General features: G+C 36.6%; 1 protein-coding gene across 4 annotated transcripts in view; it reads right to left on the minus strand.

The window, feature by feature from the left end:
• Nucleotides 1-495: 495 nt before the first annotated feature.
• Nucleotides 496-14,569, minus strand: part of SESTD1 (SEC14 and spectrin domain containing 1) — a 55,883-nt gene continuing 41,809 nt past the window's right edge. For all 4 annotated transcript variants that reach the window (XM_040603817.1, XM_040603816.1, XM_040603814.1 and 1 more), the window contains 8 exons: nucleotides 11,943-12,137; nucleotides 11,205-11,319; nucleotides 9,377-9,536; nucleotides 6,646-6,727; nucleotides 6,210-6,332; nucleotides 4,766-4,957; nucleotides 3,788-3,909; nucleotides 496-1,241 (listed from right to left, as the gene is read on the minus strand). In XM_040603817.1, coding sequence (XP_040459751.1) covers nucleotides 1,112-1,241; nucleotides 3,788-3,909; nucleotides 4,766-4,957; nucleotides 6,210-6,332; nucleotides 6,646-6,727; nucleotides 9,377-9,536; nucleotides 11,205-11,319; nucleotides 11,943-12,137 — 1,119 coding nt within the window. In that variant the 3' untranslated portion in view covers nucleotides 496-1,111. The remainder of the gene's footprint in view (nucleotides 1,242-3,787; nucleotides 3,910-4,765; nucleotides 4,958-6,209; nucleotides 6,333-6,645; nucleotides 6,728-9,376; nucleotides 9,537-11,204; nucleotides 11,320-11,942; nucleotides 12,138-14,569) is intronic.

A 14,569-nucleotide genomic window follows, 5' to 3' on the forward strand; every position in this document is an offset into this window, starting at 1 on the left:
ATTTTGTTTCAATGCAATTCCCTTCTCAATAAATCTCATTTTATTACTAATCTCATGGTTTAAAGTTGTTTATGAACCTCATGTTAATTTTTCATTAGATGAAAAGCTTTAACCTCAGAGATACTACCATGGATATTGCTATTATTCAAGAATCCCGATTCAAAGGGAAACAAAATTTATAAATAAAGGACAAGAAAGGTGTACCAGACTTACAGGGAGAGAAAACCATTATTAATGTAACACTGACTTATGCACATACTATCTTACTTTTGTGTAAGCACTGCTATCAAGGTAACAAAAAATAACACAGACTCTGACTCCTATAACAACAGTTCAAGAGCAGTTCCCCTTATAGCTGCAGTGTTTTAAAGAACATTTCATAAAAATGATACAGATTTTGTAAATATGTTGGGAGAGTGATGATTTTTAGTACCATTTATCCCAAAAATGTAACACAAATGACATTTGGGAAATACAGACCAGGATCTATTCATATTAGATTTTTAAAAGATGATTTTTATTAAGCACAAACAGCTTTTAATACATTATCAATACAAATAGGAAAACATTTGTTTAATGAATTTGATATATCAAAGATTTGATGGGCAGGTTGCATACTGGCACAATAAAAATGATCTTTTTTAAAAAAAGTATTTCAAATTAAAATTATAGGGTCACCACTGTCTACACTGCAGGAACTTTACCTACAGTCTAAAAGTACTACATCAAGTGGGCATAGGGGGAAGCAAAGAACTAGTTTCGTAATATGGAACTCCTAACACTTTTATAAGCACCATTCAAAGCTTGCATCAGCTGTTTAACTAAGAAGCAGCTGACAGGTCAGGTAAAGCTTTACAGCAAATTTCAGTGCAAAGTTTACAGTTCCTCTTCATAAGATACTTTGAATCTATGGTTTCATAGCATGTTAAATAATTATGGCTTGATAGATGTACAGTGTTAAGATGCTGAGAACATTTACTTTGAGAAAAGATGAGACTTATAACAGCTGTGAAATGCATTTTAATATATTATGCCAAATTCTGTAATACGCGAACAACATGCTGGATTACAAACTGAAGTCCTATTATGAATTCATAGACAAGGGTCAGTATTAGCTCTCTGGGGTAGTGGCTTCTGGTTGTCTCAGTTGCTGCTTTTTCAGGCTAACTAGCTTCATCTTCTCTCTAATGTGTTCTGCTGCAGAAGCCATATCGCTTGGGCTCCCAAAGTACTGTTCAGACCTAAAAAAAACAACCCCCACAAAAAGTTATCAGCGAGAAGTAAGACAGTATGTGAATATACATGTGAATGGCACTAGAAAACACAAAGCAGGTAAGAAAAATAGGCACTTTTTCCCTCTTGACATTTAGACGCCACCTTTTAAAGGCTTTGGAGACTCAGTGATGGGACTTGACAGCAGATCTTGATGAAACTATTACAAATACTACATGACACTTATACCCAAAAGACTCTCTCAACAGAAGGGTGACAGCAGTGAGGCACTAGAACAGGTTGTCCAGAGAAGCTGTGGATGCCCCATCCTTGAAGTGTTCAAGGCCAAATTAGATGGGGTTTGAGCAACCTGGTCTAGTGGAAGGAGTCCCTGCCCATGGCAGGGGGGTGGAGCTAGGTGATCTTTAAGGTCCCTTCCAGCCCAAACCATTCTATGGTTCTAACAGCAGTGCACTGTTCTATAAGTGCAGCTAGATACCTCCTAACGCTGTTTTTTACCTCCCTTCTCTGGCTACCCCCCAAGTCAGTCTGGCAGTTTTGAGTACCACGACAATCAAGGAAACCTGTCTACAGATGAATTCTGAGGCTATACAATTGCTGCATTATTGAAGGACTCTGAAATCAGCCACATGCTGTTGAATTATGTCATCTATCCCTCAAACTGAAAAGAACACATTGTTATCTAAGTTGATTTCTCTCATTCAAATACAACAGAAGAACAGCTGAATTATTAGGGAAACCACTAACCAAGCTGTCAGCAAAAGGAGTTGAACAGAGTAAGTGTTTCAGAAGATTAGGTATTAAATCTAATTACAAAGCACAGAGGTTGAAGACTTTGGAAATGGTAGTAGGACAAAGGACTTTGAAGAGAGTAGGGGGGCAGGCGTAAGCAGACAGAAAAAGTTCACTCAGTAGACTAGTTTGACTAGGGAACTCCAGAGACTACTGATTGCACAAGTGTGCACAGCATCACACTATAGGCATATGTCTCTCCTGATGCAGATTAGAAGCCAGGAGCAGAACAGGGAGCAACGATCTGGACTTCAAGAAGATACTGACAAAAGTCCAAAGCGGTGAAGATGCTGACAAAGATGCTCTCCTAGCATTTTATGACATTCTGTGTGTTGCTACATTTCATGAACTACTTGTATTAATGAGTGTGCAAATTGTTTGTTAAATGCTTCGAAAATAGGATGCCTAAGGAAGACGAGCATGGGATCCTGGGATTTAGGACAACTAAGATCCCATCTTTGAGAAGGGGGACATGCAGAACTCTGCTGAAATGCCAGAGGGGTCAGAAAAAACGTTCAGTATTCAGTCAGTCAGGTGTACATACACCTATAGCTGCAGGAGCCTTGTGTTAGAACTCAAATCTCAAAGTGTGGCATTTTCTTTCATGAGGAGTTTTCCCAGGTTCTGTTTGTTTTTACTTTAATAGTCTATGTGCAAATTACATCCATTTTAAGAATAAGTAACAGTTGCTACTTTCACCAGGTCACTAAAATCTGCTATACAAAAGTTATACCAAAATACTTCAACAAACATAAGACACTTCTTGGTGGTGTTTTGTTTTGGTTTTGGTTCCATTCCCTCCCCCCTCCTCACAGCTATAAATTACTGCACTATTTTCAAATACATTACTGAAAGGGTGGTAAAAATCACTACCATTTCAGGCCTGGGACCATCTTCGTGGGTAGCACTCCTCAATGAAGGAAATTATATTGCATAGGGAACACGACATTTTGGAAATAAAATGACAGGAAATCAATTTTCATTACCAACCTCCCGTAACCCTATTTCTCAGATCGACTTCAGGTAACCCATAACGCAGTTGCCTGATACTACCTCATAAGGTTTCAGCATCTAATGCAAAATATTGATTTCAGATCTCATTCATTATGGTGCAGGATCCTACACACCCAGAGACTAGTTCCAAGGCTTGGTAATACTCAGGCAGAAGAAATTCACTACAAGCTCAACATCACAACGGACAAGTGTATTTTACTGATCACAGAGAACTGAGTTTTATTATGGCTGAGATTGTGAATTCAATTTGATTTTGTAGCTCAAGACAGACACCAATTTTAAATTAGTATGAAGAGCTCATGAGGGAAGTAGTTTTATTTGCTGAATAAATCAAATGTAAATTTAACTTCAATGCACTGCTTTAAGACTTCAGATAGATGGAATTGTGAATAAATTAATCAAAATACCACAATTCTAATCTGGTATCTTTTTTCAGAAAAAAAGAGATTGGGACTGGTCATTCTTCTGTTACTTCTACATACTTTGCTGATGTAAAGCTGCATAAATCTAATAATTACTGAATGTGAAAAAGTCAATACTTTGAAAAAGTTGACACGTTGCCTTTGGAAAGTTTTAAATTGGACCTGCCTGCTTTCTGTGAAAAGATGGGAAATAATTTTTAATAAGTATTAGTGCGCTGCCTTCTTAATTCCAGCAATAAGCATTCAGGATTCTTCTGCATATGAGGCTATTATGAAAATTTACCAAAAAGCATATTCAGAAGGGATTAGAAACATATTTTGCATACCCATCAGGATAAACTACAGGCACTGTTAGTCTGTCCAGCAGTGATTTCCCAACTGCTTCAATTTCATCGAACTGCTCCATTTCATTAAAAGCTTCAGGCTGCTCTGGACATTCTTGCAAAATCTGTTTTAAAAAAATAATAATGAAATGCAGAATGAAGTACACAAAGGACAGCACGTAGTTTAAGTGCCATTAACTGGCAGAGCAAATGCTCCTTCAGCGTCTTCACTGACACATTTATATGATATCAATTGAAATCTTCATATAATTCAAGAACAGAAAATAATGATTTAGCTACATTAAGATAGTTCCAGGATAGCACTGTTCTGTACTAGAACATTTTACATTACTTCTGAGAGGGAACAAAAAAGGAAAAATTGTCTTGCTTGAAAATATTCCAGCAACAAATATAAAATGCAAAAAATAGTAATCTGCAGTATTAAACATACAAGATAGTCATATAAAATAGAAGAAAAATGGATAACTAATGGTCCCTTAAAGGCAGTTTCAAAACTAAAGTCCACATCTGGAATAGAACAGGTGGAATTAAAAGAGTCTGAACACAAGTGTTTCCAGACAGGATTGAGACCTGATATTACTACTTAGTTGTGCACTTCCTACTCCTTCTCCCTCTGCTACTTCTTACTTTTTTCCAAAGCAGCATGAATATTATCAGCATATTTTTCTCACAGAAGCATTAGTATGTCACAAAAGTGCTAGGAGAATTATGTTTTTGAGTAAGAACATTTGTCAGCCATCCATTTACATTTTTAAACTTACGATTGCCTACAAACACAGCAATTAACTGTTGCAATAATGAAACAATGCTCATAATAGGGACTGCGAATCAACTCTTTGGAGTTTATGAACCACTGAATTCCAGTTTGGTACCAGGTAAAACTTTTTCCAGCCATCTCCGGCAGCACAGAAGATATATGTCTGTTTTTGTGAACTTCCATCAATGCCCAATGCCACTCGCCTTTTCAGCACTTGAATGAAATGCAACAGCCGTTTCCAGCCTGTGTACTCTTTCTTCAGAGGTTATTGTAAACTGTTTCCACACTCTGTTCAGTCTTGGAAGCGTGTCCCCTGAGGACCTTGATGTGCATCGCAGGGACTGGCACAAGACAACCGTTGCCTGCAGTAACTGTCTCCCGTAATCATAAGTACTCTAAAAGTTAGAGGGGATAGGAAAGAAAGTATATGTAAAAGCTCCACATTTAACTCAGGAGCTAGTTAAGATCTTAACTCCAGAGGCCTCCTCAATTTAGGTTCACAAAATATTTGAACTAATCTGGTCTACCAGAAAACACTGAAGTATGAATAAAATTGTAGTGACCAAACAGTGCTTTTGGTCTTTAATTAAAAAAAACCAAACAAACCAGTATCCCCTGTTGTCTAGTGTCCACACTGGCAAAAGAACAGAGCTTCCTGAAAATGTCAAATAGCTGCATGGATCTTACACAGGATACTTGTATATCTACTGCCACTATGACTGTCTCCCTGACTTCACTGTCATCATGTTTGTGGTCACCCAGCATTCAGATGCTTTATGTACATCATTGTAACAGCAAGCTACCCTGTTTAATTCATCAAAAGAGAAAATCAGTTCTGTGTAACAGATGCAATCTGAAAACGTCACATCCATTAATTGGCAAGTTTGAATTAGGGATTCCTAAAAGCAGCATACATCTGAAAAAGCACCTGAACAAGGCCCAGCTTGTACACTTTCTGTTCTTAGGTGAAACACTTTCACATGTACCTGCCATCTGTTCACATATTCAAGATTTGCAAACAGGTGTGCAAACGTGCCCTATGGCTTCAGTGAATTTCAATAGGTTCTTGTACAGCAGGATTCATTAGCTGGCTGCTACAGTCAAGAATTAAAGCTGCCAAGTTCTGCTCAACCACTGACTCTGCTAATGCTAAAACTCCTTGTACGGGCAGGACCATGACACACCAACAATCAAGTCTATCTAGAAAACCAGCAGAAAGACAGGCTCTGTTTCATGAAGTATAGCACAAAATAGACTGAAACCAAGTGGCTCATCCATATTGCAGTATTTTACTGCAGTCCTTTAAAAGTCATTATTTTGAAATATGTTTGAAGCATTACTTCCTATGTTTGAAATACATGCCTTTAAGAAATTCGATGTGAACTTTATGTTTTGTGGCTTGCATTGCTTATGTGAAGCAGGTAAACTAAGGTAGTAAACTGCAGCATAACTATTGTTGCTGGAACTTCAAAATCTCATTAGGCTTATCTCACCCATTCCAGCAATCACAATTTCTTCATCCAAACATTGAGGCAGACCATTAAGACTAGTAACAGCTGTTCCATGACTGTCCATAAAGGTACCAATTCCTATTTAGATCTTCTGAAACTGTATAAAACATATTGCTAAAAAGTCAATTCATTTCACCTGTGCAACATCAACAAATTTTCGATGTTTCTCAAGTAAAACTTTTGTTTCTTGAGCATCATCTCCCAATCGGATGTGTGTCTTCAGCAGAGCATCCAACAGTTCACTTAACCATTCTACTGCCTTAAAAACAAAAGATAATACAAACTAGTAAATTAAAAAGAAATTGATCCAGAAGGGTGAAGTAACTTCAGTACTAGTATATACTTTTGATAAGGAAAAAAGTTAAAAAATATCACAAACTAGTAGATCACGCAGGCAATCACCAAATATACTATTTTCAGTCATTGCTATATCCTTTATTCTCACTGTACATATTCACTAAATAAAACCACATTTGAAAGTGACAAAAATACTGTACAACTATCAAACCCCATAAATTTAACCAGTGGACTACAAAGACCAGAATGATGAAGTTCTGTAAGCATTTCCATACCTGAGCAGCATCCTCTTCACATTTAAATAACTGTACCATCTGAAGCATCTTCAGTCGCCGCACATCCACCATATCCTCACACCTTAAACAGTAGCACAGAAAGATTCACCAACACGTGTACAGCAGACAAAACAAATACACTTTGATTTTGACAACAATGTTTTCAGTGAGCATTAAGATGCAAGTGTTCATGGAAAGGTGATTAAAGCGTTTTTGTACTGCTTAGCTTGGCCGAAATATATAATGCCTCACGTAACAGTAAGAAACATGCAATAAATAGAACTGAGCACTACAACCCACTGAAATTGTGATCCTCAAGACTCCTGGTATTGTTAAGGCATAGACAGTAATACCAGAAGTAGCTACAAGGCCTTCCAGCATCACTGCAGGTTCCTTACCTTGTTGCACTGGTAGGATTTGCCACACAGAGGCTTACACGGCTAAGACAGACTTTATCCTACTGAAGTCTAGATGAAAGCTGGCTTTAACCTGGCCTAATTCCGAATTCTACTGAGCTGGCAGCAAAGTCTTCTTGATGAATAAAATGAGGACTGTTTAAAAGATGTTAACAGATCTTTCCATTTTTCTTTTTAGCTAACTAAAGACTGTAATAATTGAACCCTTATATGATTACGTCCTTTGCTATAACTTGACAGGAAGCATTTCAAAACCTTATCCATAAAAAAAACTAATTATATTTCTCTCATTCTGAATTAAGCACATTTTGCAGTTCTTTCTCCAGTTAGAATTTAAAAAAAAAATATTGAAAGGTCTTTTCTTTCTACAGTGAGAGCTAAGCTAATACAGTTAGCAAAATGACCTTTCCACTTCAATTTCAGAGCCTAAGTAGACAGCAAGGTTCAGACTCTACTGCTAATGAAATTACTCATGTCAACAGTTAGCACTATAAATGAATGTGAAAGACTGTATGCATGGATCTGTTTCTTCAAACTGGTTGCAAACATAAGCACTTCCAAAGGACAGTTTGTTAGCATGCTGCATTTTGTTATATGTACTGTAGCACTGTGATGCTTAGAGAAAGGAAATTTTTTGCTCTAATAATGCAGGAGAACAGCTTACGGATTCCAAAAGCATAACTAAAGCAGCAAAATGCCCCTAGAAATAAAAATTGTAATTCATGTGTATATAAATAATGAGAAGCATTCAATAGAATTTGGGAAAAAAAATGCAGTATTACAAAAATTATTAAATGCTACTGAGAGATAGTAGTCCTTATTGTACTTTTTTGTCTCTTGTCCAGACTGAAGAACCTGATTTATATCAATCATCTAGAAGCTGCTTCAAACCTTTGTCTGAATGCTTTAATGACTTTTTGATCCTCTAATTGATTTCCCACAATTTTATGTCCCTTCTAAGAACAGGAACCAGAATTGTGTAACACTTAAACCAGAAATGGACTACAAATCTATATAGTGACACAATGACATTTTCCTTTTGGTTTTCTACTCCTTTCCTAATAATCCTTAAGTGTTCTACCTGCTTCTTACAGTATGATTGAACAATAAGCAAATTTTGCAAAAGTTTTCTAATATTTATCTTTGGGTTAATGGCTGGTTCAGCGTCCACTACTATGTAACGTCTTCCCTTCTCCCATGCACATTTCTTTACCTGGTAGTGAATTTCAACTGCCATTTTATCACACAGTGACACATGGTCCTCCATAGCTCTTTGCATTTGCCCTCAACACAAGTGTTGCTCACGTAAATAGGATTCAGAGTACATACTTAAAGCAATACCTTCTCTGAGTGTTACCAAAACACATTGTTTCTTACATTAAGTTCCCTAAGAAAACTATTTGTGAGCGGTAGAATTAATTCCTAAAGTGAGCAAATTGATGCTCATTAAGACCTTGCTGTTCCTCAGAGGCACCTTTTTGTTCAGCCATTGCTCTCAAAGTTCAGGCACTTTCTATGGACAGTACTTTGTCTCAAGGGTTCCTGCAGTAATGATGAGCAACATCATCTGATTCTTTCACACTGTTGAGTAGAAAAAAAGAGGCAGTACTACAGCCAATCTAGTACTACTACATCTTTAAGACAAAAATAATCAAAGAAAGGCTTGGAGGAAGAGGATGATGGCAAAATTAATCCTTCTTGCCAATTCAACTCTCCCCAGCATTTTTCCCTACTACAACTTCAGTCTCCACACTATCTTTTTCCAAAACCTCACAAAAAAGCCTATTTTGAAAACTTCTATATGTGCCTCCATTTTGTACCCTGCCCCCCCCAACACCATCTCATCTTTCTTGCTATCTTCAGGAGTGAAAATGCCATGCTCAAAGGACAGAGGTTGTGAAAAAGAAGATAAGCAAGTATTTACATAATTAATACATAATTTTAAAGCCATCATCACTACTGTAGTCTTATTAGACCTTCCATCTCAAACTGCTAACATATAAAAGATGCCTCTTGCATCCATTCCGTAGCTCCATATAAAAAGAATTTATAGTTCTTGAGCAAGCACAGGAAAGCACTCAAAATATTCCATCCAGTAACAAAGTACAAAAGGTGTTCAGATTTAGGAATATGCTACAACAAATTAGGCAGGGAAGCTACTGTCCCATTTAAATATACCACAAATATAAATTACAGTTCTACTACATCCCTTAACTGAAGATAAAGCAAAATTATTTCTAAAAAAAAAATATTTGTATATATAAAGTGACCTATCAGCACAGGAAAGTCTTAATGACTAGAACTGTTGTTACTACCTTTGTTTTCTAAGCTGCATATCTTCCATCACTCCTTGGATATGGTCCACATTTTCTTTGTTTTCAATGGTCACATCTTTTCCATAGGCCCAGGATGCCTGATTAGATATCTGATCAAGGAGACTTTGACCTTTCTCACGCAAGCCTTGCAAGCCCAAGTCTAAAGAAGAAAAAAAAAAAAAAAAAAATCAGTGGTCACTCTTATACATATTTGGGATTTTTTTACTCCCAAAGGAGAGATGAAATACAACAGAATCTGAGCTGGAAGGCTGGAAATTGAAAAGGACATTACTACCCATCCTTCATTGCCCTTTCCAACTCTTGAGTCTGAGAATTTGTCTATATTAACGAAGAGCTAAGGGCTTTGCTATTTTGACCTAGCAGATAACAAGAAAAGGAATAAGAGCTGACAGTGAATATTAATTTCACAGCATATAAATGGCTAATTAGTGTCTTTCATCCACACACTTGCACAATACCTAAAATATTTATCACTGCTAAGCAGGTACAGCTTATAACTGCAACAGTGGCTGGCAGAAGTTACTGCTTACATCTGGCATGGCTGATATTTTTCTATACTGAGATATACCAACCCTTAGAAGCTACTGTTACATCCATTGTTTGGCAGCTCTATCTGTTTTCCTAAAGGAGGATCTAGTTTATGCATCAAACATTCCAATAACAACTACTACCATATATTATTTTGCTTCAAAGCTGTCCTGGTTTCAGCTGGGATAGTTAATTTTCTTCCTAGTAGCTGGTACTGTGCTGTGTTTTGGATTCAGTATTGGAATAACATTGATAGACTGATGTTCAGTTGTTGCTAAGTAGTGGTTACCTGAAGTCAATGACTTTTCAGTTTCCGGTGCTCTGCCAGTGAGGAGCTGCACAAGAAGCCAGGAGGGAGCAGAGCCAGGGCAGCTGCCCTGAACTAGCCAGAGGGATATTCCATACTATCACGCTCAGTATATATATAGACTGGGGAGACTTGGCCACGGGCTGCTGATCACTGCTCGGGGACTGGCTGGGTATCAGTCAGCGAGTGGTGAGCAACTGTACTGTGCATCACTTTTTTTTAATTGGGCTTTATTCCTCCCTCTCTCCCCTTTTTTTTACAATTGTTATTATTAGTATACTTTATTTCAATTATTAAATTGAAAACCCACTGGGTTTTACCTTTTTCCAATTCTCCTCCCCATCCCACCAGGGGCAGGGGGAAGTGAGCAAGCAGCTGTGTGGTATTTAGTTGCCAGCTGTGGTTAAACCACAACAAAAGCTCCTTCTACAACATATTGGACTAGATAATTGTTGTATGTCACTTCCAACTGAAATATTCTATTCTACACTTGACAGCGTAACAACCCTAAATGTGCCATTTATTAACATATACATTCAAAGCTACTGAAAATACTCAGTACGAGCATTCTGAAACTGAGTGGATTAACAATCTTAATCACCAAGGGGTCAGCTCTGGAGACAAAGAGATCATCTAAGCACTATGTTCCCAAGATACTAAGGATGGTTAGTGGGTAAAAAAAGTTTGTTTACAGATGAAATGCAGAATAGTGGTACGTAACAAATACGTATTACATGTAAAACATTTAAAAGAAACCACTTCCAGATTATTTTTCTAGACAGAACTACTATGCGGTAGATCGCATAAGCAAGTCCAAGAGTTAGGTGGAGCATTACTTACCTAGGAATCAGGAGACAGATATTATCTTTTCTGCTGTCCTTTTTTAAAGGGAGTGGTGAGATTACTGGTTTTTTTTCCCCTGTAACACATTCATTAGGATGTGTGTATCTGAAATGCAGAATTTTTGCTTACCAACGCTTTTCAGCTTCTCTTCCAGTAGTTTTAAAGTTTGTTGAATTGATGCCCCATCTGCTGGTGCTACATCTACACACAACATTCCTAGCAAGCCATCCAATTGCTGAGACAACTAAAATAAAAACCAACACAAATGTTGATATTTAAAAAGAAATTCAAGCTTCAGATGCTTGGGTCTGCAATCTCCTACATGCCTGGAAATCTGTCATTTTAGGAGTTTCTCTTTCCATCCTATAGGAAATGAAAGTCAAGATGGTAGATAAATGACCCATCTGCCTATAAAATTCCAAGAGCATATATCCCTAGATGGAGGCGGGGGAAGCCAAGATTATTAATTTTTAGTTTTAGACAAGTACAGGAAAGTAATAAATGCTATTTTGAAAAAGAAGCTACGAAAAGTACAACAAATTGTGGTTCAATTAATGCATATGCTTCTAATTAAAAAAAAAAACAAAACACCAAAACGGGGAGGAAGCAACTTTCTAAGCAGCAGTCATTTTATTTCAAATGCTATTGAAATGTAAGGCATATTACAAAGCACTTCCCTCCTAAAAAAGGGGAAATCCATCTTCTCAGCATTTCAACTATAGTAAATAAGGACTTACGGCATTTTCCAAGTGATATTTTATTTCCCTTGACCTCCCTATATTTTTTCCACTGTATTCAATATTTATAATACTATAGCAATAATATACTGACAGGTGAGCCAGTGAGAAGTTAAAAAGAAAAACTTACATCCTGGGCAACACTGTGGAATTCAAGTGCTGCTTGTAATAGATTCTGCCTGAATTCCAGCTGACTGGCCTGCCGGTAACACACATCGCTCAGCTGTTGCTGCAATGCTTTCAATTCCACAAGGTCCTCCTCATCCCCTGCATTTAGAAGAGCTGCTATCTGCTGATTAAGCTCAACATAAACAGCAAACCACTCCTACAAACACAAGAAAAGTAAGAATTAAAATAATAACAAACATAATTCTATTTCTCTTAAAATGGCATACATCTAACTGCAGACTAATAAATAATCGGACTAAAAAAGGAACCTATTACAGCTTACACTATAGTGATGAAATCTCACACAGGAGGAACAAACATTCCTAATTCTAAATCAACTCAAAAAGTGCTTAGTACATTTTAATACATGTAACGTAGTATGAAAAGATGGTGCAGCAAGATGGGAAGATTACAACACATGGTTACCAGCTCCCAGTACAAATTCCCATTCAAACTATTTTACTGACTTAACAGAGGAATTCCACCATTTTAAAATTTCTAATCCTTGCAAGTCTATAGTACTCTACTGAAACAAAAGACGTTTTGACAACTGGTAAGCTATTACAGAAAGCTGTTCATAAGACTTATCTAGGTGTTGCCTTCCGTGACATGACTGAAACTAGCAGTAATTTTCTTAAAACATTTAGAAAAACATACTACTGTTGACAAAGTAGAAGCAACCTCTATCTTCTGAATAAAACAGAGTATCCACGTACAGAAACTTCAAAATTATTCTTGTTTCTTATTTAAGGAAAGCTTTATACTACTCAATTCAGCTTGTGTAGGTTTGTTTTTCAGATGTTTTGATTCAACATACACAGGAGTTAGTTATGTTGTCATGGTGGTGTATTTGCAAAAGAGAATAGTTCGAATATTTAACAGTTCTGGGAGATTTAAAAACTACTTGATACATCAAGATCACATTCACAACTTGCATTATTGAGATGCCTGTAAAGGAAAACATGTTTGCTCAACAGCTTTTATTTTGGCCTACAGTAAAGTGACCTTCAAATGCCCTATGCATTTCTAGTGCTATGGAATAGCACCATCTATTGGCCTAAAATATTTCATTTAATCAGTATTCTTGCCACACTCCTATTGGGATGTTTGCATTTTTTGAAAAAATTACGCCTTCAGCTTTTGCATCATGTACTTAGAAAGCATTCAAAATACAGAGTATAAATATCCATATTCTGATTTTTTTTTTCTTTTTACCCAAAGCTGCCTCTACCATCTGTTCACAGGAAGAAACATGACTATGAAAATATGCAAAGGGAGGGAATAATGAAAAAGTTAAATTAGCAATCAGCCAGAAATTTAAGAGCAGAATAAACCTCTCATCTACCCCCAAAGAGGCAACTAAGATGACATAATATGGAAACATCTTCCACTGTCACACATGTACTACAGATACATAGGCTCAATAAACTCAGTTTAAACAACATAACTCATTATTACCTGCAGACACTGAACATACAAATCCAGCTTATTGAGTGTGACAAGTCAACTATCATATGACAGGCAAACAAAAAAACCTAGATTAGTAATTTTTAGTTTTAGTATTGAAGTAAAACAGTTGCAGGAACTGATTTTGGTCAAGCTATCAGTAAAATTAAGAGACTGGCAAATCAAATAGAAGTGTGCTTCTGATCCTTTCCACAGGGGAAAGTTAGGCACAGCTGTATGTGACAGCTCAAAACCATGGATAAAAGCCAACATATGCTCAAAAATAACAGTTCTAGATTGCTCATGAATAAAACAGAAAATAAAAACCAAAAAATACAAACCACCCCTTCCAAAACCAAACCCCCACAACCAAACCCCCAAAGAAAATTACTTTTCACTTCAGAGTAAACTGAAGTGAAAAAGCCTATCTTTAAAACATTTTCTTTTAAACAAAGCATTTTTGCAAGTATCTTCAAAACAGAAGAAATATAATCAACAATAAATAGGAGATGAAAGAAAGTAAGCATACAAGCTGTCAATTTGATTATTTGGAGAGAAAAAACCCTAGGAAAATAATGAAAGAAGAGCACACTCAGCTATCATGATGTTTAAAAAAAAAAAAAAAAATCAAAGAAAAATGCAAAGCACATTTTTCCAGTGCTGTTGTCAAAAAATGGTTTTAATTCATAAACGGTCATCTAAACTTAAGGTAGGCGAGTAGTCTCCAAATTACTTCTTTTGATAAAAAAAAAAAAAAAATTTTCTGACTCTGTTTCTACAGAGACCTGCTAGCACCCGAGGACCAAGCAGTGTTCAATCTTATCAGTGCTTTAGTGATCACCAAACTGTAGGCCAGCCTGCAAACTTCAATGGGACTCAATGATTTCAAGGACTGTATTTCACTCCAGCTAAAGCATAATTCTCTGTTACAGATACCCAAATGAGAAAAAAGTATATTCAATGCTGTTTTCTTTTTTGGTTTTGAAGTGCTAGTAGGATTGAAAGATATTCGAAATTATTTTTGTCAATAAAGTACACAGAGGATTTTTTTTCTCTTTCCAATTAGGATTTTAACTGTAAGATGTTTTACGCTTCAGAAGGCAGTGTTTTTTCAAAGTAGAACATTGCTTGAAGAGCTTACAG

The sequence above is a fragment of the Falco naumanni genome, chromosome 8 (assembly GCF_017639655.2).
Source record: "Falco naumanni isolate bFalNau1 chromosome 8, bFalNau1.pat, whole genome shotgun sequence".
NCBI classification, from domain to species: Eukaryota; Metazoa; Chordata; class Aves; order Falconiformes; family Falconidae; genus Falco; species Falco naumanni.